This window comes from Vipera ursinii (genome assembly GCF_947247035.1).
Source record: "Vipera ursinii genome assembly, chromosome: 14".
Classification (NCBI taxonomy): domain Eukaryota; kingdom Metazoa; phylum Chordata; class Lepidosauria; order Squamata; family Viperidae; genus Vipera; species Vipera ursinii.
Genome location: NC_139527.1, coordinates 12,196,367 through 12,219,902, shown reverse-complemented (window position 1 = coordinate 12,219,902; position 23,536 = coordinate 12,196,367). Strand labels below are relative to the sequence as shown.

General features: G+C 48.0%; 1 protein-coding gene across 4 annotated transcripts in view; it reads left to right on the top strand.

Annotated features, from left to right (window-relative positions):
* Positions 1 to 23,536, top strand: part of MED15 (mediator complex subunit 15) — a 39,815-nt gene that overhangs the window by 5,041 nt on the left and 11,238 nt on the right. For 2 of the 4 annotated variants that reach the window (XM_083373375.1, XM_083373372.1), the window contains exons 2-8: positions 13,023 to 13,110; positions 14,211 to 14,262; positions 14,986 to 15,015; positions 15,279 to 15,494; positions 15,715 to 15,962; positions 16,280 to 16,564; positions 20,161 to 20,319. In XM_083373375.1, coding sequence (XP_083229501.1) covers positions 13,023 to 13,110; positions 14,211 to 14,262; positions 14,986 to 15,015; positions 15,279 to 15,494; positions 15,715 to 15,962; positions 16,280 to 16,564; positions 20,161 to 20,319 — 1,078 coding nt within the window. The remainder of the gene's footprint in view (positions 1 to 13,022; positions 13,111 to 14,210; positions 14,263 to 14,985; positions 15,016 to 15,278; positions 15,495 to 15,714; positions 15,963 to 16,279; positions 16,565 to 20,160; positions 20,320 to 23,536) is intronic. The other 2 variants (XM_083373373.1, XM_083373374.1) reach the window with 2 other exon arrangements.

Below are 23,536 nucleotides of genomic sequence, written 5' to 3'. Positions count from 1 at the left end.
ACCTTTGGTTTTTTCTTGCCTCAATGTAAGACTTTGCTTTTTTCCACATTGAAACTCATTTTGTTGGATAGTTGTCAACGCTGCTAACATCAGATATTCTTGCTTTGACAACAGATGGAAATGCAGCCATTTTCTCTATTGCTTTTAGAATTAGTTGCTGCTGGGAGGAGGAATAGGGATGAGAGTCCAGCTAGTCATAACAATAATAACTTAGTCATGGTAACCGAAGAACATTGGGCTCAGAGCTGATAGCATTTTGGCAGGCTGGAGAGCTAGGGAGAAAGCCCGTGCTTCAAGCTAATTGGGGAATGTGATTTATGACTGTTTATTGGAGGAGGGAATTGCACTTTGTTACTTTGTATCCAGGGGAGGGGAATTTAGTTTCTGGTTTCTACTATGTAGTGCCAGTACGTTGTTTCTCGAATAAAAGATTCTTTAAGATTCTTTATCGGCTTAAAATGTCCTTTATTTCTTTATTTATTGTTTAATTCTTTTTTAATCTTTGTATTCTATGTTTTTTAATTTTTTATTGTTGTGAACCGCCCTGAGTCCTTAGGGAGAAGGGCGGCATATAAATTTAATAAATAATAGTAATAATAATAATAACAATCCCTCGAAGTTCTTTTGAAGAGTTTCATCTGTTGAAACCATGACAGATTCTGATTCTCCAGTAGTCAGCAGTTATTTCTTTTTCAGGTTTTTTTTCCAATCAAAAAGTTATTTTTGTTATATATTTTTATAATTCCATCAAAAACTCTTTAGGGTATAATCTTGACAGTTTTTTTAGTCCCTAAATTTATGCAGACTGTAGTATTTTAAATCAAATTTTAGTATATCTCTTTCCTCCTTAATATTAATTCGCCACTTCCATCTGTAAGGGAATGGGGATATAGTCCCCTCCCTTCACTTTCAGAGTTTTTCTTGCTTTGGGGATCTTTCTCAAGGATTCAATTAGTAGATAGAAGAAATAAGATCAGTACTGTCACCAATTCCAAGCACGCTGTTCACCGATGTTCAGGTTCGTGCTCTGGGACTTCGGCTGCAAGTAGCTTGGGCGAGATGCTGATCTCACGCTAGCCTTTCTCCTGTCAGGTTCGGAGGGCTTCTCTTGGATCAGACGAAGTGATTGCTGTCGCTTCATGATCAGTGGGGTGCCCCTCCTTCACAGTCACCTCTTCAGGGAGACTTCAGACCTATCTAGGGTCCCCCTGGCAGGACAAAACTAGCTGTAAGAAGTGGAGTCCGCTCTCGCACAGCCATTCGCTACGGGCGCAAAACCGGAAGTCCCTAAAATTCTTTTTTCCCTCAATGGGTGTTGGCCTTTCATTGGGAGCACTGATGAGAACACTGTTTGTGCTCCTAGCTGCTTAACTCTGTTGCCTAGTTGTTTGTAGTCCCTCACTATTGCACTCAGGTTGTTTATTGTGTCGTTAGTCCCAATGTTGAGGAGGAGGAAGGGGTAGTAATCTGTAGCCTAATTATTTTTGTTTGGTTGTCAGCCACAACTTTGTTATTGCTTGACAAGAGATGAAGAAGTAGCTATTTCATATGTTAAACGTGTATTGCTTTAAGACTTGTGTATTGCTTTAGTTTAAGATTAGGAGGGGGGATGAGTAGGATTGCACCTTTCAAGCCCATCTCTAACTAAGAAGATAAGGCCTTGGTGGGTTTTCTAATGGAAGGGAAACTGATTCTTTAAATTAATTGGAGAATATGATTAATGACAAAATTAGAAAGGTGGAGAATTGTGTTTTAATATATTGTGCAAGGGGCGGAGATTTCAGATTCCAGCTTCCTTTGAGCAAGCATTTGCCGGTGTATTAGGCTAATAAAGGACTTTTAAGGTAAACAATGCCTCAGAGTCACTTGAAAAGCCCATACTTCGGAAGCTTGACATCAAGCTGGAATCTTCCTACTTTTTAAACTAATTAGGGAGTCCTGACCTCCCGTCACTGTCTCTAAGTTTGGGAGGCAGTCTGGCAAAGAGTTGGAAAAGATCCCACAATGGAGGGAGTAAAATTGTCTGAAGCCAGCTCCCCGGCACCAGCAGCCTCCCCAGTGGGGGAAGGGCCAGCAAAGAAGCCGGCAGAGAAAGAGTTTCAGCAATCCTCCCAGCTTGGAGCTAGACCCAAACAACTGGTCGTCAGAGTGGATTAAGCCCAGTGGAGACTCTGAGCAGCCAGGCCATCCCCAAGGGCTTCAAAGGCAGAGGAGGTGGGACGGCAACAAAGAGAATCCTGCACATCATATTCCCCAGACCGGTGGGGAGCAGCCAGGCCAGCTGAGATTGAAGACTCGGGTGAGTGGAAATATCCGTCTGCAACCCAAAGCCAATCAGTTGACAATTTAGCAGAAAAGTTTGAAGAACTAGAAGTGAGAAGCTCAGAACAGCTCCTACCAAAAGAGGCCCCCAGCCCCCTTTACACAGAGCTAACGGCCCTCCAACCCCTGGAGTTCCCTGCTAGGGCCTCCAGTCCCACAGAAGAAGAGGAACTAGGGCCCCCTCAGCATTGGGCAGTGTGGCAGCCCCCACAGAAGGAGGGGCAGCAACCTCTGAGCCTAAATCAGCTGATAGAGGCCTTGCAGCAGATTGGGGTATTGCAAAAGCCTGGAGGGAAACAGCCAATTGGGGAACAACCATCCCATGGAGACTGGTCACCACCCCCGAGTGCCCAGCAGCCACTGAGGGGCCCGCAAGTGAGGGAGACACCACAACCTTTGAGACTTAACACGACTGTTAGTAGATCAGCAGCAGAGGGCGCTGCCATTCCCTGCAGCCAAAATCCAGAGCAGAAAACAGCAACCCCCACCCATCCAACAACCATTGAGGGTCCTACAACAGGAGATGGTGCCACAACGTCCAGCCGACCAACAGCATCCTCCCCACAGATAACCACAGGAGGGGAGGCAGCAGCAGGGCCCAAACGTGCAACCCCTGGGTCTACAACAGCACCAATGGGGTAGACAGCATTTGGGAGTCCAACAGCAGCAGTGGGGGCCTTGGCAGCCAGTGAATCAACAATCAGGAGGGGGCCAGCAGCACCTGGGGGCACAACAACAGCAGTGGGGGCCCCAACAACTGTTGATCCAACAGCCAAGGTGCCAGCAGCAATGGGGGCCCCAGCAAGCGATGAGCCCACTCTTCAAAGCAACCTTTGATGGGGACCCAGAGAAACTGATTTTTTTCCTCAACCAAGTACGCTCTCACTTGAATCGCTGGGGTCACACTTACCCGGACCCGGGTGCGATGCTTGATGTGATTGCATCCAACCTAGAGCGAGAAGTGTCTGAACAATTTATATAACGAGCAGGCCTCTGAATTGGAGGACCCCCACCTTTTCCTCCTGGGGCTGAGGGAAAGATTTGAGGACCCATCCATTGCCCTCAAAGCAGAAGAACAAATCCATAAGATAAAGGAAGCTGACCGGTCTGCCCTAGATTACGTGCGGGAGTTTCGAAAGATGGCAGGTCAGATAGAGAGATGGCCTGAGCAATCAATAATTCATCTTTTTAGAGAAGGGTTAGACGACCACCTCTCTCAGTCATGTATCTACTGAGCTGTACCTGACCAGCTGCGTGAATGGTACCAGGCAGCGGTGAAATTAGATGTCCAGCTCGCCCACTATAAAAAGCCTCCCCCACCTAAAACTGTGCCAAAACCAGGATCCAGATCGCTACCACCCCCTCGAAAACCCCCAACAACTGCTATTGCCGAAAGACCTAGACCACCTACAGGTCTGCCAATCAAGTGCTTTCGATGTGGACAGCAGGGACATCGAGCAGCAACCTGCCCAGTTCCTTACCCGCAACAGCAGAGTAGACCAGATCCAACAACAAGGAAGAAACCTGCACAACAGCCACTGAGAGAAAAGTCCAACTGGGTCACCCAGGAGCCTGTTATCCAGGTTACGTGCCCCACCCAGGAGAACACTGGCCCACTGACTGGACCCACCCCCACTTTACCCGGTGTTGACAGCGACGATGAAGGGGAGAACGACCCGATGGTGGGTGGACACATCCTACCATTTTTATTATCATAATTAACGGAGCCCTTACGCCTAGAAATAGGCGAGCAGTGGGAATTTATTCGCTTCCTGGTAGCTCCAAAGATGTCTGAAACTGTGATCATAGGACTAGCCTGGCTAGACAAATGGAAGCCATTCATCTGGTGGGAAAAGGGAATGAGAACTGTGACACTACCCATAGGGCCTGATCCCCCCATTGATTCAACTGATGTTGCAGGAGAATTTAGCCCACCCAATGAGCGAGTGCACATGGCTGCCTTATGGCCACCTGGCAAGCTGCTCATCCCCAGCAAGTACCAGGGCCTAGCGGAGGCATTTACTGAAAAAGAATGCAACACCTTGCCTCCTCACCGTCCCAATGATTGTTCCATTGAACTATTACCAGGGGCCAAACTCCCCCGACCAAGAATGTACACTATGTCCCCCCTTGAAATGGAGGAGATGCAGCGATATGTGGATACAAACCTAGTGAGGGGATTCATCGAACGGGCCAAGTCTACTGTGGGAGCCCCTGTGTTGTTCAAAGAGAAAAAAGATGGGTCTCTACGTCCCCCGCAAATTGTCCCCAAAACAAGTATGATGGGCACAGTACCTCAGCCGTTTCAACTTTACTCTAAAGTACATACCAGGAAGAAAATCTTCCTAGCTGATGCGCTCTCCCGATTGCCACAATACAAAAGCAAATTCCCAATATGGGAAGGTTTCTGGATTTAAAGTTAATATACAGAAAACCAAAATTTTGGCCAGAAATATGACAGTTTCGCAAAAGGCTCTCTTAGAAGGATTAACTGGATTTGAGATTGTTAAAAGGGTTAAATATTTGGGGGTGCTTTTGTCGCCCTCTAATACAAAGTTATATAAAAATAATTATGAAAAACTATGGGGGAAAATTCAAAAAGAATTGGAGAGTTGGGAAAAATTGCAATTGTCTTTGTTGGGACGGATTGCAGCAGTGAAAATGAATGTCCTGCCTAAATTTTTATTTTTATTTCAAATGATACCTATTCTTAAGAAAGATTCTAATTTGGAGGAATGGCAGCGAGGTATCAATAAATTTGTGTGGGCAGGGAAAAAGCCACGAGTTAAACTTAAGATTATGCAGGATACTCGTGAGAGAGGTGGCCTTAAAATGCCCAATTTTAAACTATATTATGAAGCTGCTGCATTAGTAGGAATAAGTGATTGGATTAATTTGACACAAGAGAGATTATTAAATCTTGAGGGCCATGATTTGTTGTTTGGCTGGCATGCATACTTGTTGTATGATAAGAAGGTAGACAATGTGTTTAGAGTGCATATTTTAAGACAGGCATTGCTGAGAGTTTGGAAGAAGTATAGACATAAGTTAGATTGCAAGATACCACTGTGGGCAATTCCAAAACATGCAATAGAAAATATACATGCTGGTTTCAAACATGATGTGACTACGTACAAGGAGATCCTAAGTTTGGAAAGAAATGTCTGGTGTTTGAAATCATATAGCCTCTTGCGAGAAGAGAAGGTTGTTCAAAACTGGTTTCAATATACTCAGTTACGGGCCAGGTGGAAAGAAGACCAGAAAAATGGTTTTACAATGATTGATGAAAATTTGATAAAGCAAATTAGAAATCAGGGTCCAGCACATATCAAACGGATATATCTTGCATTGATAGAGATTGACTCAGAAACAGAGCTTGTTAAGGATTGTATGATAAAATGGGCCCAAAACATCCAGGAAGTTATCACAATGGACACGTGGGAAAAGATTTGGGTGAGGAATGTAAAATTTACACAAGCTCAAAATCTAAGAGAGAATTTTTACAAAATGTTTTACAGATGGCATTTAGATCCTAAAAAGCTTGCAAGTATGTATCCGAATTATCAGCCTAAATGTTGGAGGTGCGGTGATGAAGATGCAACATATTTTCACATATGGTGGACATGTAAAAAGGTTAAGGCTTTTTGGATAAAAATCTGGTGGAATATGCAGAAGATTTTTAAACAGAGGATAAAGTTTTGTCCGCAACTTTTTTTGTTGGGAATAATTACAGATGCTACAGTTGTGGACACCAAGCTGATGTTGAATTTAATTACGGCAGCAAGACTTTTGATAGGTCAGTATTGGAAGAAAGAGGAACTGCCGACCATAGAAGAGTGGACTTTAAAGGTTTCCGACCTGGCAGAGATGGCGAAGATTTCGGCCTATTTGAAAGATCACTCGCAAGAACGCTATATTATGGAATGGAGAAAATGGATTGAGTTTATCCAGAACAAGTATAGGGTTAAGAAGTTTTATGTAGCATTTGAATAAGTCTTCTTTCTTTTTTTTCTTTTTTTCTTTTAGTTTCTTTATATATATTTAATATTATTAAGGCTTGTTTTATCCTATATAAGCTAGAGAGTGATGGATTTTAGAGTTTATAGTTGTTAGTATATGATTGTTTATGATTGCTTTTTATATATATAGCTTGTATTTAGCTCTGGGAAGTCGGGGGGGGAGGGGGGGAGGGGGGAGAGGTGGGGGGGGGAGAAGGGAGGGGGAGGGGGTTTTTAAAGAAAAATTGTATGTTAAAACTTTTCAATTAAAAAAAAAAGCAAATTCCAAGAAGTTCACGAGGCAATTATCTCCAGTCCACAAACTGCGGCCCAACTCACACCTCGCAGGACCCCTATTCCTGATGACCCCGGGGTAAACAAAACAAAGCGAGAATTCCTCACTGATCAATGGTTTAAAGACAATCAGACATCCCTAACATGCAGGGATGGTCTGGCTTACAAGGGGGGAAAATTGTACTTGCCTGAAGCTCTTTGTCTTAATGCCCTCAAACACAGCCATGATGTCAAACAGGCTGGACATTTTGGATATCTAAAAACTGTACATCTCACTCGCCGGCAATTTTGGTGGCCAGGACTAAAATGAGATGTAGAATACTATGTCAAGAGCTGTACTGTATGTGCCACCATGAAAAGAATCTCAGGAAAGACCCCTGTGTTACTGCAACCGGTGGCCGAACCTTCTCAACCATGGGAAGAAATAGCTACGGACTTTATAGTAGACCTACCCGACAGTAGAGGAAATACTGTCATTTGGACTGTGATAGACCTATTTTCAAACAGGCTCACTTAATCGCCTGCAAAGGACTTCCATCAGCTCAATGCCTGACTACATTGTTCCTAAAACATATCTATCGACTACATGGTGCCTCTAAGCGAATAATTTCGGACAGAGGGGTACAGTTCACAGCAAAATTTTGGAGAAACTTTCTTAAATTAATTGGATCATCTCAAGGCCTATCAGCTGCTTGTCACCCGGCTACTAACGGAGCTGCAAAATCCACCAACAAAATGGTGGAACAATACTTTAGATGCTACGTCTCTTACCAACAAACAAACTGGACCGACCTCCCTTTTTCAGAGGTGGCTTACAATAATTCAGTACTTAGCAGCACCGGCTACACTCCTTTCCATGTTGCCACAGGGAAAGATTTCAACCCCATACTGGAATACCCTCAGTTACCCTCCACTTCCCAGACTCGATCAGTGGGTGAGGGGTTGGGAAGAAGTTTGGAAAAATACAAAAGTGGCCTTAAAAAAGATTTTTGAGACCTACGAAAAGCAAGCTGACAAAAAGAGAGCTCCCCAAAAATCATTCCAAGTTGGGGAAAAGGTCTATTTGTCGACCAAATACTTATGCCTGAAACTACCCAATAAGAAATTGGGACCGAAATTCTTGGGGCCTTTCCCCATTGGGAAAATCATCAACCCGGTCACAGTAAAGTTGAAACTACCCAGACTTTTGGGGAAAATTCACCCGGTGTTCCATTGTAGCTTGCTGAAACCTTTTCGAACCTCCACTTTAAGACCTCCCCCTAAGGAAGCACCTAGACCCCTCATGGTAGCAGGTCAGACCCATTACGAAGTGAAACGTATTCTTGACTCTAGAACAGACATGTCAAACACAAGGCCCAGGGGCCGGATCCGGCCCGCGAAGTGGTTTCATGTGGCCCCACGAAGCCATCCAGGAAACAGTGAGGGAACGGCCCCCACTGCCTTGGCCCTGGCCCAAAGACCCTCCTCCTGCCAGAGACCCTCAGATTTGTCCCACTCCTTCCCAGGCCCCCATAGGCACCCTTGATGTGAACGATGTAGAGCTGACCATGCCCACCCAGTAGGCCATACGTGCTCTAGCCACTCCCACCCAGTTGGCCACACCCACCCTGGCCATACCCACCCGGCCCCCTAAGGGCAACCGCAATGCTGATGTGGCCCTCAATGAAATTGAGTTTGATACCCCTGCTCTAGAATCTTTAAGGGAAAATTGCAATACCTAGTACAATGGAAAGGAAGCCATTTGGGTGAAATCTACTGATGTGAAAGCTGACAGACCTATCAAAAGGTTTTATGAGAAACACCCCAACAAACCAAAAGCCAGTTCCTAGCTTGTGTTTTGTTTACATTATAAGATCTGTCCTTTTTCTAAGGGGGGGTGGATGTCAACGCTGCTAACATCGAATGTTATTGGTTGACAAGAGATGAAGAAGTAGCTATTTTATATGTTAAACTTGTGTATTGCTTTAAGACTTGTGCATTGCTTTAGTTTAAGGTTAGGAGGGGGGATGGGTAGGATTGCACCTTTCAAGGCCATCTCTAACTAAGAGATGTGCAAGGGGCGGACATTTCAGATTCCAACTTCCTTTGAGCAAGCATTTGCCGGTGTATTAGGCTAACAAAGGACTTTTAAGGTAAACAATGCCTCAGAGTCACTTGAAAAGCCCATATGTCGGAAACTTGACAGCAAAGCTCCCTGATTGTATGTCTGGTCTGCAGATGGATGGTTCTGTTCCTTTGAGGATGGAGTCTCCTATTAAGAACACTCTCCTTTCTTATTTTTGGTGGGGGGGCTGCAGTCTGGGGTGCTTTTCTGTTTATCTCAGGTGTGTTTGTTGAAGTGACTTTTTAGGGATATTTGAAGTGACCTTTTTAGGGATGTTTCAAGTTGTCTTTTTGCTAGGTCTCTGCATGTCTTCTGGGGGGGGGGTTGTGGGTCTGCGTGTTTCCGTCTAAGGGGAGAAATTGATTGATCAGTTTTAGTGGGGCTGTTTCTGGTTGGGCAAGGTTGGGCAGAGGGGATTTGTTGTATGCTGTTTCTTTGGGTATTGTGTTTTGTTCTGTGTGTGTCTTCCTCCGAGGGTTTTATCGCTGGGGTCAAGTCCTCTAGGAGTTATTTGTTGTTTGGTTCTGTTTGGGTGGAACTGGGGTTTGGCTAGAGTTGCTTCTAAGTTCCTAACCTTTTCCTGTAGTAGTTCACATAATTTACATTTGATGCATGTATAGTTGGGGTGTTCTTTGGGCATCAGTGCATACATGGAACATGTATTGCATACCACAATAGCCACAGTTGTCTGTTCCATGAGTTTGGTGTTTGGTCTTGCCTCCTTGCTGCCACCTGTAGGCCTCTGGTCCGCTGCTGCTTCACCGCTGCTGCCTACAAGGCCTCCCGGTCTGCTGCTGCTGCCTTGCCTTGCCTTCACTTGCAGGCCTCCCGGTCCGCCGCTGCTGCCTTCCCTCCACCTGCAGGCTTCCTGGTTTGCTGCTGCTACCTCACTTCTGCCTGCAGGCCTGCCAGTCCTCAGAAAAGGACGCCATCGCCTGCAGGCCTCTGGTTTGCTGCTGCTGCCTCACCACCACCTGTAGTCCTCCCGGCTCATTGCTGCTGCATCTCCGTCGCCCACGAGCCTCCCGATCACCTGCTGCCGCCGCCTGCCACCTCTGTGCTGTCCCCAGCCACCTCACCAGTCTGCTGCCTCGCATTTCTCCTGGCCATCTCCTTTTCGCTTCCCCAGCCATCCCACCAGCGGTCTGCCTTGCGCTGCTGTCAGCTGCCTCCTTTCCACCTATATACTGTAGATGTAGTACCATTAAGGATTACTCATTGAGTACGGTTTGAGTTACAAATCCATCTGATGGTGATGCTGTCTGTCCCACATTTTTCTAGCTTATCAAGAAGTATGTTGTGGTCTACTTTGTCAAATGCCTTGCTGAAATCTAAATATACTAAATATGCTATGTTTACAGATCTGTTCAAAAGGGAAGATCCCTTTTGATTTAGATATTCAAAAGGGAAGATCCTTTCTAACAGCTCAAGGGTGGACAGTCCAGGGATCTCTCTTATCCTCCCAATATAACCACCAGAGTTCCTATTCCCTGTATTGAATGGGTCCAAAATATTGCAAAGCAGGTGGGTTAAGGAGTAAAATGTTTTCCTTAATTATTTAAGACACATTCCTTCCAATTTCATGAAGAATCTAAAGGTTCCTACCCCTGTTTTGGACTGGCATGTTTTTGAGGCATGTTGGAATCAGCCAGAGGTGTAAGAAAGGGTGTAGAAGCAGGAGGGCCTGATGCTACAGGGGGCAAGATCCTTGAGAGGGGTGCCTGCTAATTGTAGGGAAAACTTCAGAACTTCCAGTCTGGTTAATCGAAGCTGGCTATTGCCTGTTTTCTGTGAAGAGTTTGAGTCTGTAACCCTTGAGGAACTGGAGTAGATTCATGGGCCTGCAAATGTGACCAAATGAATGTTAGATCCATGCCCCTCCTGACTGGGTTAAGGCCTCCTGGGAAGTGGGATATGGAGGGTCCAAGTGGTGGTAAATTTGTTCTTGAGTTAAGGGGATGGTCCATTGATGGAGAAGTGCACCTTAAAACATCTCTGGACCCAACAGTGTTCACCCATCCAGTCTCCAGCCTTCCCTTTTGGGGGAAGGTTGTTGAGATATTAGGCATTCACATTGCAGCTCCGGGAGGGCGGGGGGCTAGAAGAAGTGGATTAGCTGCCTTTTTTCAGTCCAGTTTCAATCCTGGTTGTAGGATGGAGAGGGAGATGGCATTCACAGCCTGAAGACTGGGGAGTTTTACGCTGGAGGGGGCTGCTGGATTGATGGCAGACTCCACTTCCCCCCTTCTGCTTTCCACCCATCCATCTTTTGGTTATCATATTGATGTATTCTTATTGTGTTCTTTTTCTTTGCTTTATTGTTCTGTTTTACTTCTGTTTATACTTTTTTTGTTTCTTTTTATTATTGTAAGCTGCCTAAAGTAGCCCCATGGCGAGATAGGTGACAAATAAATTTAACAAATAAATAAATAGATTGCATTTGTAGATTCACGTCAAATTCAGATCTCTTAGCAGCCTTGGAGACCATCAATCATGGTATCCATCTGGATCAAATATAGTGTGGTCAGAATGTTATCTCAGTTTCTAGAGGCTGTTCAGGTCTGGATGGGAAGAAATAAATTGAAACTGAACTAGAGCAAGATCATCTAGTTCAAGGAATTTATTAATCCCATTTTCAATGGAGCTGCATTTCACCATGTTACAGTGTGCAATTTAGTTTTCTTTCTGGAATGATAGCTGTTGCTTGAGGAAGAGATAGCAGCTACAGCCAAGAAAGGCTTTGCACACATTGTACTAATTGTGCCTTTTATTGGATCGTGGTACCCTGTTCATGGTCACTCATGGCTCAGTCAGCCTTGTATATGAATTATGACATGTACCTATAGAAGAGGACAGAGGTTACAGTTGATGAAGCTGCCCTTGGAGACGACCTCAAAACCACAGCCCTATTCAGAATACAGTGGTGTGAGCTGCAGTGGTTATGGGCTGGCTTCCAGATGTGATCCAGCATGCTGGTTGCCATCTGTATAACCTGTTTTCAGGATCACCCATCTTCCGTTGAATCTGCCTGACCAATAAGACTTGAGTAGGTGGGTTGTTTGGTCTTCCAGCACAAGGAAGGCATGCCTTCTGGAATGTTCTTCCCCCTCAGACCTTCAGGAAGGCCTTGGAAGTCCTCGTGCCAGGATGTCCATGAGCTTGCTGTTGAGTCTGAATGGCTTGTTCGTAGGTGTACAGGCCTTTCTGCTCCTGTGTTAATTTGTCTATATTTTTGTTTCCCACTCTTGGAAGCTGGCTATAATTGTATATGGAAATCACAAACTGAAATGATAAATGAAGATAAATGAATAGTAAAGCCCTCCATATAACTGGAGGAGTCCAGTTTCCTCAGCTTTCAAATGGGGTTGGGTTTCCTCTGATACCCCCTCCCAATTCGGACGCATTTAGATGCCCTGACTCAGAATTCCTCCTTCAAGAGAAGTATTTCAGCAGACGATGGCGAGTGCCATGGCTCCTTGGCCCAAGTGAGCCCGTGCAGGTGTGGTTCCTTGCGCTGTCCCTGCCCCTGGTGGCTTATAGGCAAGGAAGTGTCCTGCATGGCAACCAAGCTCAATCCAGATTGTGGGGCTGGTGCAGGAGAAGCCCCAGCATCCCTTCAAGAAAGAGCCACCTGACCGGCGGCGAAGAGGCTTTGGCCACCAAATTTCCCAGGAGTTCATTATTGGTAGAAAAACACTACTAAACAAAATCCATACTGTCAGGACCCACCTCAATCCACATCTTAGGAAATAAGAACTCTTGGATGCAAGTTTAGTCCAAAAGGAAAATGTTTACTAGGATGGAATCGATTGTGGCAATACAAGACGGAATCTAACAAAGTTACATTTCAATCCTATATAAAGCATTCCCATTTCAGCCCCCTCCCCTCATCCATTTGGTCAGGCTTCCATCATTTACTTAGGTGTCAGGCCCTTCCGTGGGAAAGGGAACTCTCCTTGGTTTTATTGTTATTGCTTCTTCCTTTTCAGTTGTAAATGAAGATGCGATCCAGATCCATCTCTCCTCCTCCCTCCCCTTCCCTGTTGTTTGAAGATCGCCTATTTCAATCTAAGTAACCATCCTCTCCCCCCCCCCTCGGAGAGATGGCAGAATCCCCAGAATAAGCACAATGTTCTACCTATACATTTATGAAATGTGATATAAATGGATTCTGACACATACCTCTTTTCACGAAAAGGAGCCAGCTGAAGCACCGGGCTCATTCATAAGAGACGTGCCATAAATATTGGAAAGTTGTCCCAGGCTGCCCCAGTTGAGCCTGAGCAGTCTCTTCTTTCTTGCAGTGAAGATGCCATGAGAAAGGCTGGCGTTGCTCACAGTAAGACCAGCAAAGAAATGGAAAACCATGTTTTCATGAAGGCCAAGACGCGGGTAAGAAGTTCCTTTCCTGGCTGGAGGAGTCGGGTGGGAGGGAGCCCCTTGCAAGGACAAGCTGGCTGGCCGGTGGCCCCGCAGGCAAGGCGTCCCCCTGCCTGCCAGTGGTTCTGTCCTGTCCAGGGCTCCATCCCCGCCAGGTAGATCTATGTCATGCGGGCGCCTTGCCGAGCAGCACCGCAAGAAAGCCGAAGGGGCTGCTCCCTGCGCTCTGGACATTGTGTGGCCCAGCTGGGCTGCTCCCGCTCCCCCACCAAGCCCCTCCCCTTCCTCCCCATGGGGCACTTCTGCGGGCCCAAGCAGGAGGCACCAGAAGATGCCCAACCAGCTGCGTCAAGAAAGCAGCTTGAGATGGCACATTATTCGCTTCGTGTGAGCGAAAGGCATCCAGACCCAGTAGGTGAGAGGTACTTTCCGGTGAAGGTGCTTAGAATCTGGGTTCCTGCCGCCTCCTCCTCGAAATGTTCTCTCAGGAAGGCTCTGACCCCTCTCTCCAGGGGGAGGAGCCCTGCGCAGGATGGTACTTAGGTTTCAGAAAAGGAGGTTCTGCTTGTAGGCTGGAAACTCTTCCTGAGGGGAGGAGGTTCCCCTCCCCCCTGGGCCAAAAGGAAGCGTGTCCTAGTGGCTAAGGTGCCAGACTAGGAGCAGGGAGACTGCTTGCTTGGGAAGGGCCCAGGCAAGTGGAAGCGGCTGAGAAGTCGAAGGGTCAGAGCAGGGACGGCGCCCCCCCTCCGCCCCCCAGAGTTCAGCCGGCTCCCCCCCACCCCGTCACTGTAACCTGAAGTGAACTGGTGATCCGCTCTTCCCAGCTCTGTGGCCCCAGGTGTCCCGGACTGCATGGTATGCAATACAGTGCAGGAGGGGCTTGTGAAGCTGTGGTCGTGAGTTTCTGAGCCCCACGGATCGAGGAGATCGGTTCCACTGGATCCAAGGAGTGATCCCTGGAACCCGCCAAGTCCTTTTGCTCCGGTGGTGGCTGGCTGGCCTTTCTCCCCTGCTCCGCAAATACCAGCAGCCCCAGCCTGATGGGGCAACAAGTTGCATCAGCCCTGGCCTGCCTCCCTGCTGCCTTTCACAGTGTGTTTTCCTAATTTCAGGACGAATATCTCTCTCTCGTGGCAAGACTCATCATCCATTTCCGGGATATTCGTAAGTAGCCCTTTTTGTTCCTGTGGGTTGGCTTAAGGCCATTTTCCCTGGCTGCCTTGTCCTGGGGTGGGAAGGAGCCAGATTGGGGAGCTCGCATCAAGTCTTAAACACCCCCCCCAAGCTGGAATTTGGAGCCAGGTTCCCAACAGTGGAGAAAGCGCTTGAGCTGGGCCTGGTCTCGGAAATCCAAGGAGAATTGTTTGTGTGATGCTGAGCTCTTGGAAGGAAGGAAGGAGGAGGGAAGGGGAAGCTGGGGAGGAAGGAAAGAGGAGGGAAGGAGGGAGCTGAAAATGAGGGATGAGAAAGCCAAGCCCAGCATCCAAGTCCTCCCGTTGAAGGGCTTGAGCAGCTCTCAGGGGAAGGAGTCTCCTTTGCATTTGAGGATCCTATGCAATAATAATAGTGAGAATATAATTACTCATCTTGTTTCAGGTGGCCTAATTATATTTCTGGAAAATGAGTCTTTTCCAGGGAATGAGGGATATTGGCATTAACTTTGAGCCCCCAAACATCCTCAGAAATGACACTTTGTTTTGGGCCTAAAGCCCATGGGAGGGAGAGCCAAAGATTTTAGGGGCTCCAGAGCCCCACTTCTCATTTCCAGCTACAAATTTGAAAAGACCTTAAAGGAAAAACCCATGTTCCCCAGCAGAAGCCCGATTGGCCCAGTTGGGTCATTCCCTAAATCTCTGTGTACAACTGTTACCCCCTTTTGTTTCCTAGACAACAAGAAGTCCCTGGCCTCTGTCAGCGGTAAGGAGCCCCTCTTTGTCCCCTTCCTTTGTAGTGACGCTTCCGAAAGCGAAGGCCAGGCTGGAGGGGTGGGTATCCTGGGCTGCCCGAGGCTGCTGGATGGAAAGAGGAAGTGACACCGCTTCAGCCTCTTCCAAGGTTGCCAGAATCAGAATTCTACCGCACGGAAGACGGGTTGGCGCTGGGGGAAGGGGGGGCGCGGCTACATCTTCGTCTGAGTTGAGGGAGCAGAGCAGATGCAGCTGTCTGTTTATTCTCCCCAGACCCTATGAATGCGCTGCAGAACCTGACTGGTGGTCCTCCAGCAGGACCAGGGGCCATGGGGATGACTTCTCGTCCTCAGGGGGCCTCCCTGGCTGGGTTGAGTGGGCTCGGGCCCCCCATGGGGCAGCCGATGAATCTCCCAGGACAGCAGCCTCCTGGACCTGCCGGGATGGCCCCTCACGGCATCCCCAACATCCCTGCTGCCAGCCAGCCGAGTAAGTACTTGGGGCAGGTTCCCTCATGGGTTCGGAATCGTGGGGAAGCCTCCCCCGGGACGGCAAACGCTTTGTCTCTGTAGACAATCGCAAGGGGGTCTTTTTGAACACAAGGAGACGGCAGCCAAGTAGGAGGGCCGCTCTTGTGCAGAATCAGGGACCTTCACTCCAAAACGTCTCTTGGTGCACATTCAGCATGTGGCCCTTTGTGACACTTCAGCCCAGCTCCAGCTGCAGCAGATGGCTGCGCAGCAGCAGCAGCAGCAGCAGTTCCAGCAGCAGCAGCAGCAGGCTGCCCTGCAGCAGCAGCAGTTCCAGGCCCAGCAGTCAGCAATGCAGCAGCAGCAGTTCCAGGTGCAGCAGCAGCAGCAAGCAGCAGCAGTAGCTCAGCAGCAAATGCAGGTGGCCCAGCAGCAGCAGCAGCAGCAAATGCTCAAGTTGCAGCTGCATCAACAAAGCCAGCAGCAGGTGAGAGCAAAAGCTTCAAAGTCTCCAGCAGCAGGAGAGGGAGGCAGGCTTTGGTGGCCGAGGGCTGGCCAGTTACTGTGGGCATACTGAGAAGGGGCTGGGCTGGCTCCCCAGAGGCCATCAGTCTGCTCCACTTGGGGCCCGAGGGAAAGAGAGCCTGCATTTTCATAGCTGGGTCTCTGAATCTGCTCCCAAGTGCAGAAAAAGGAATCCAGGTGGACTTTGGTGCAGCTCCCGAGGCCTCCAGCACCTGGGGCAGCGGAGCCTCCCCAGAGCCTTTCTGCTAGCACTTCCTTCTCTTCCACTTCTGACTTCAGATGCAGCAGCAGCAGCAACTGCAGCGAATTGCTCAGATGCAGCAACAGCTGCAACAGCAGGCTGCTCAGGCTGTTCAGGCCCAGCAGCAGCAGCAACAGCAGCAGCAGCAGCAGCAGCAGCAGCAGCCGCCTCAGCCCCCACCGCCGCAACCGATGCAGCAGCAGCAGCAGGTGGCCCAGGCCCCTCCCCAGCCCCTGGTCTCTCAGGCACAGACCGTTCCGGGACAGATCCCTGGCCAGGTCATGTCCATGGCCATCCTGCCCCAGCAGTTAAAAGCCATGCAGGTAAGTGCTCAGAATGGCTGCCTCTGATTGCCCACCTCCGTTTTCCCTCTGGCCCCTAAAGCCAGTAATATAGAATAGTCAAAGAAAGCAAGGAAATGGCTAAGATTAACAAAATGCAGAACAGTTTTGATGGAAATAATAATTAATTTTGAAACTAGAAAAAAGGCTAAGCAAGAAGTCTTCAACAGAGAGAATGGAATTGAAACTAAAACTCAGGAAATTATTTGCTGTGCAGCTCCAGTCAGAGATACCTGGCGATAATATTTTGGAACTCGTAGAGAAATGCTGTTGATGTCAAGAGGTGGATACTATAATGATATAAATGTTAGGATTAAACAATGATGAAAAGTAAGTGTAAAAATGTTGAACAATTGTAAGGCTGCGAATTTAGATGGTGTATATTTAGAGATGTTAAAGCATGATAGAGTGAATAGATGTGAATTGAGAGAGAGTTGCAGGAATGTGCAGTTTAAGATGTGTTGCTGAATGTAATTAAGAGTGGCATTTCTTGAAAGTAAATTTTATGTAAATGTAGATGAAATGCCTAGCAGTGTTTAGCACTGAGATGATCTCCCCTTGCTCAGAAAAATATATTTGTGGATTAAAAGTATATGAAATGCTTGTGATAGAAATGTAGAGAGACAGAAATGCATAGCTTGTTGATTAAAACCTGGTCTTCAGCAAATCTTTAATAGATAATGCGATACAACAAGGAATAAAATATATGAAAGTTAATGTATCAAAGCAGGATCAATGTGTTTGTCGGTGAAAATGGAATGAACAGTTGCAAGTTGTATTTATCTATATATCAATTTATTACAAAAATAGATGAGAAAATCTTGGATCTTGGAGTCCTGGTGGACAATCACTTAGATATGAGCCAGCAGTGTGCAGCAGCATCCAAAAAAGCCAACACAGTGCTAGGCTGCATTAACAGAGGGATAAAATCATTAATACCACTTTACGATGCCTTGGTAAGGCCACACTTGGAATACTGCATCCAGTTTTGGTCATCACAATGTAAAAAAGATGTTGATGATTAGGGGACTGGAGGCTAAAACATATAAGGAATGGTTGCTTGAATTGGATATGTCTAGTTTAATGAAGAGAAAGACGAGGGGGCACTTCTTCTGGGCTCAGCAGAAGCACCGGGATCAGCGCCGAGCTCCAGTGCTGATCCTGGCACTTCCACTGAGCCCTGACAGCCCTGCAGCTCCAGCCATCTGTCGCTCAGGCTTGTGTGGTGCTGCCATTCCCCTCCCCCGCTACAACTTCTCTAGGATGGTCGCGTACCACCTGCCAGGTGCCAACATACCACAGGTGGTACCCGTACCACTGGTTGAAAAGCCCTGGACTAGATGACCTCCAAAGTCCCTTCCAACTTTATTACAATTTTTGAAATGTTTTCTAAGTATGGCTAAATGAAGAAATGCAAATACTGGCCAAAAAAACTGATAGTATATAATCTATTTTTTTAAAAAAAACTTTAAAGTAGCTAGATATAAGATTATGCTTCTGTCCTGTAAGGACCCACCTCAGCTAATAAGAAAGCAGAAATCTTGAAACAGGCATCGTCTCAAAAGGCACTTGTATTAGGGGTTAGTGACAGTAGGGAAGTCAAGGCGAGATCTGGGGGAAAACCCGCATAAACGGTATAATTCAAGAGGCATTCTTCCTCCTCCTGCCAAAGTCATAAAGTTCATTTGAAATCCAGCCAATCCACAGGTCGCAGAATGTTTGGGTAACTGGTGCAGTTGGCTCGCTTCTCAAGGTCTTTTCCAGTTTCGTTTCTTCCGTTCCCAGGAGAATAGGGGAAGGAGGAAGGGTTAGGACTAAGCATAGATAGAGAAAGTAGAAAGTGAAAGTTGCCCCAAGTGAAAGTATTCTCCCTCCCCTCACCAGAATGGCAGGCCCCAAAGTATAGCTAAATAAGCAGGGATATAATCGGGATTTGGGGACCTGACATACAGCCCCCCTAGAAGAACGGGAAATCCACCTAGAAGACATTAAAAATGGAGAGAGAAACAGAGCCAAAATATTTACATTATTTAGGTTTATCAGGATATTTAGAATGGAAATGCCCTAACATGTTTCTTATACACCCACTTGTTTTGAGAGGAAGGAAGGTCCTTCCAGGCTACCCAGTATTGTGTGTCCCCATGGTGTTTGTGAGAATTTAAAATGTCTTTAATTTCAAAATGTTGTTCCCCTTCCATCATGATAGGTGTGGGCACCTGGGGTGCTGGAGGCAACCTCCGGTTTGAGTAAGCTGCAGAGGAAATTAGATGAACTGGGAAAGTTCATCAAAAAGAATTTAGAACGGGGTTTTATAGAGGCAGTAAAATCAAAGTGGTGAAAGTGTTGGGACCATCTTGCTTGTCTAGGAGAGAGTTTCCTAGAAGTTTTCATCGCTTCAAGATTCTTATGATTGGTTCATACTTGAAATGGTATTTCACTTCCTTCTATGAAATGTCTCCAGGTGAGGAGAGCCCTTCGCACAGCATAAGCTTCCTTCACCCAAGCCGCCCACCTCTGTTCAGTCTCAGATAATTTCCTAGAGGTATAAGCGCAGGGTTGCAATTGTCCCTCTTTATTTCTCTGTAATAGAACTGCTCCCAAAGCCACATTGATGGCATCAGCTTGAATTATAAACGGCTGTTCTGGTTCTGGATGCTTCAAAACCAGCTCCATGGAAAAAAAGTATTTTAAGTTTCTCGAAAGCAGCTTGGCTGTCCCCCGTCCACTTTAATGGTTGACTTTGACCTTGGTTCCCACGGGACAGTAGTCTGTTTTGACTAGCAAAGCACCTGGGAAACTCCCCCCCCCCCCCGCTCCATTCCATGTGGCAACTTCAGATGAAAATGGCTGCAGTCAGGCTCATTTGCAAAGAGGAATACAAAAGCGAGTGACTGTAGGAAATTAGTATGTTGTGATAGTTCAATTATATATAAATAATTAACAAAATTAAGGAAGACCAAGAAAATTGGTTTTGTGGAAAAATAACACATTTGAACAGTACAATTATGAGGTGATGTATAGTATAAGCAAGATAGCTTTGCAAGATAGAGAGCTATTGAGGAATTCAGTAACCAGCGCTGATATTGCTGAATTTTCTTTTCTTCTATCTCCTGCCTTTTGATTTTTTCCTTTGTGTCTTCATACTCTTGGTATAATACTTCTTACCCTGAAAGGTAATTGTGAAATTACGTGCCTGCTCTTTAATATTGGATTCATGTTTGTGGGCAACAGTTTCTGGGCGTGCAGTTCACAAACCCGGGTGATTCTCAGACTTTCAAAGTCTAGCAGACCAGAGGAGGCCCTGCTAGGCTTCCCCTGGCAACGTTGGCATTTCTGTGCATGGACTCGGCATGCTCTCCATTCAGGCTCCCACTGGGGGGTTCCCAAATTTGTAGCAGGCCTGAAAGAAATCCTTCAGTTGGACCTTGGAGGGGGCTGCCAGGCTGCCCAGGAGTCGGGCTGCGTCTGGGCCTCAGGACACAGATGGGAAAGAGGCAGGCAGGAATCCCTGCACGCTTGAGAGACGATGGCCCTGAGATTGAGCGCTATAGAACCCACTCTTGGTTCTGTTCCTTAAGGTCAGAGCTTTGCAGCAGCAGCAACAGCAGCAGCAGCAGCAGCAGCAGCAGCAGCAACAGCAGCAGCAGCAGCAGCAGCAGCAGCAGCAGCAGCAGCAGCAGCAGCAGCAGCAGCAGGCTTCCCAAGTCCAGGCTGCTCAGATGGGAGCATCCAGCCAGGTAAGCTGCTACCCCAGAAGCTGCAGGCTGGGTAGGACCTCTTTCCTAGTCCTGGGGGGAGGAGGGGGGCATTTCAGTTCTGCCCCTCTTTCGAGTGCAGTTTCTGCCTCCTGCAGTGGGGGAACCCGGCATCATTGCCCTGTGCTTGGCGAGGCCCCCAGGCCGCTTTAGAGGGGCTTCCTGGCTCTTTCTGAAAGAGGTTTTATCCCTTCCTCCTACCAGAAGGCTTGGTTGGATACGCCTCCCTTCCTCTTCTCTCGTCTGGGTCACCTGAACTTTTTGGTGCCGCCTTGTTTCAAGGAGCCAGTTCCATGTGGCCCTGATCGTGGCCCTGTCATGCTGGGCTGGCGGCTCATTTCCAGCCCGCTGCCTGATTGCCTGCTGTTCTTCCAGGAAAAAAGTGCTAAGGAAAGATCCCTGGAACTGATCCCTGTGCAGCCTTTCCCTTCCTGGCTCACTTGGAGCTGTTCCTGCAGGAGCCCTGGAAGCCCTTGGCCCCAGGAGGCTGCCCTAGGGAGGCTCTGTTTCCTTCTCAGCATCCTGGCCGGGCGCCCTCGGTAGGAGAGTTCAGTCTTGCTGGCATTGGGAAAAGTCTGTTATCTCTGCCTGGCCCTCGAAGCCTCTTCAAGAGAGAGCCTCTCTGCTTTTGTCAGGGATCCCTTGGAAGTGTGGAAGGCAAGTCGGGAGCAGACTGAGGATAGGGCCAAGCAGTGGAGGGCTGCATCTCTCTTGCGCAGAGTGAAGAGCAGGGGAGGGTGAATGTTTTGGGATCTTCAGAGCTCTGCAGAAATCTGACTTAAAAGAGAGAACTCGAATGGCTTCCATTGGAAATTTAGCATAAAATCCCTAATTCAGCGTTTCTCAGACTTGGCAACTTGGAAGCCACGCTGGCTGGAAAATTCTTAGATTTGCTGAGATTGAGAAACGCTGCCCCCCCCCACTTAAATAAACATGTGGGAGGAAGAATAAGAGGCTGGCTGCTCTTTGAATGCTGTGAGCAAAGATCTTGCAGCAGATTTGAATTGGAGGGGTTGCCATTTCAGAGAGATGTGAGTTCCCCTTCTGGGTTGGGGGCTGCAGCTAGTCCTTGACTTACAACCACGATAGAGCCCAAAATTTCCATTGCTAAGCAAGACAGTTGTTAAGTGAATTTGCACCTCATTTTACAATTTTTTTGCCACAGTTGTTAAAGGAATTACGATTAAAGGAATCGTTCATTCATTAAGCAAATCTGGCTTTCCCCCATTGACTTTGCTTGTCTGAAGCCAGCTGGACATTAACAAATATAAAACTCTTCAGCTCATAATTCGGTGAGGTGTGTATAGGCAAATCCAATAAATAACATCTTCTCTAACCCAGTTGTCAGCAAGAAGTCCAAACTGGGCCCTAAAATAATAACTTCAGTTAACAAATGTAAAAGTCATTGTTCCCTGTCTCAACTTGACTGTAAGCAGAGCCACACTTAGAAGACCTTGGGGGGGTCCCAGGGCCCCAAGGCATCACAGCCGGAGGGTGACGGGGAACCAGTGCAACAGAGACAAACCTCCACATCCCGGAGCAGCTGAAGCTTCCGGCCCCAAGCAGAGAGCATTGCCGTAGTGCAGTTGGGAAGTAACTTAAGACCTGAGTGATGCTGCGCAGCGGCTCCCAATCCTGGAAGGGACAGAACTGACATTTTTGCCCTGGGTGCCCCCTGAGGAGCCCCAGACTGTCCTCGGCTCCATCCTGTCGAGCGTCAGAGATGGTGACTCCGGATTCATCTCACTAGGCTGAGTTGCAGCCAGCTCTTCCTCGTCCAGATGCCCGCAGCCTGACGTGTCTGGGGGAGCCCCTGAATGGCACCACATGCCTGGCTTGGGGGGGGGGGGATGGAGAGTCGAATATCACCAGCAAAGTAAGGATCCTGCCTCCAGTGCCAAGGAATGGCCTCGCCCATCCCAAACTCTCCAGCTCAGCCCATTCAGTGTGAGAGACACAAAGGCCAGCCGGCCTTTGGGGCCTTTGGCTTGGGCAACCCATCCCACATTCTAGCTCACCTCGTCTCCAGCCTCTCCCTCTGAGGCCCTGCTCTCTCCCGACACATTCTCCTCTCTCCCCCAGAGGGATAAGTTCAGTTCAGCTTCGCCCTGTCCCAGTTGGGATCCCAAGCCGCCAGATTCCCAGCACCCAGCGGCAGCAGCAGTCCTGGTCCTTCCAGGTCCTGAGTGCTAGGAAGGCAGAGGGCCACAGCCATGGCTGCTGCATGTGGCCAGTGAAACAGCAGCTCTGAAAGATCTGCGGTGCCCCCGGCTCCCCTGCAGGAAAGGTTCCCTGATCTTTGTAGAATGTCTCAAAGTCTGGGGCAGGAAAGAGGAGAAAGGCCTATTGGAGCATATTGGACCGTTTCTCTCCTGCCTTTCTCAGCTGTTCTTTTCTGGGCTTGTCTTTCTGTCATATCATGCCCAAAGCGTGTGTGTGTGTGTGTGGGAGATGTCTCTCCTGCTCCCCCGAAACCCCATCGGAACTTTTCGGCCTCTGCAGCCAGTGAGAGTGAGACGCCATCTGAAAAGTGAGCCTTCCCAGGGATCCCTCTCCTTGCTGGAGGGTCCAGGGTGGGGGCTTGGGGCAGACTGGGCTGTCCCCACTGGGGGAAGAGAGGCTGCGGGGGGGGGGCCTCAGAAGATCAGGAATGGCTCAGAGAAAGCAAGAAGCTCATAGTGGCTGAGTGGTTGCTGCATCTTGTGCGGTGTAGGAAAGGGTCTCAAAAGAAGGGGCTTGGCAGAGGCCCAGGGGCTGCTTGCATCTCAAACTTTGTAGATGGGATGAAGGATAATGCAAAGTCCTCATGGATTAAAATGAGAGGTTTCTGGAGCTGAACGGCTGGCCCTGCTCCCACATCCAGCTTGCATCATTTGGGTTTGTCCCAGGCACTTTTTGAAACCTTTTTTGCGAGCGATCCCGTTCTCCGCCACTGCTGTCTTTGGGTGGCTTTTCGTGTTTTGTGGTCTTTCTTGGAAACTTGGGTTGTGACATGGAGCTGGGAGTCTCTCTGAGCTTTTTCCATGCCGTTGACCCTTTCCAAGGAAGCCTGTCTGGTTAGAGGCCGCCCCGGCTGTGGCACCGGGTCCTAAGGGCCTTGGCAGTGGGAGGCTGGGAGAAGAAGTGCCTCAGCTGGTGACAAGAGCTGCAGCTCCAGAAATAACTGATGACCTTAAGACGGGGCTCCCTGGATCGTCAA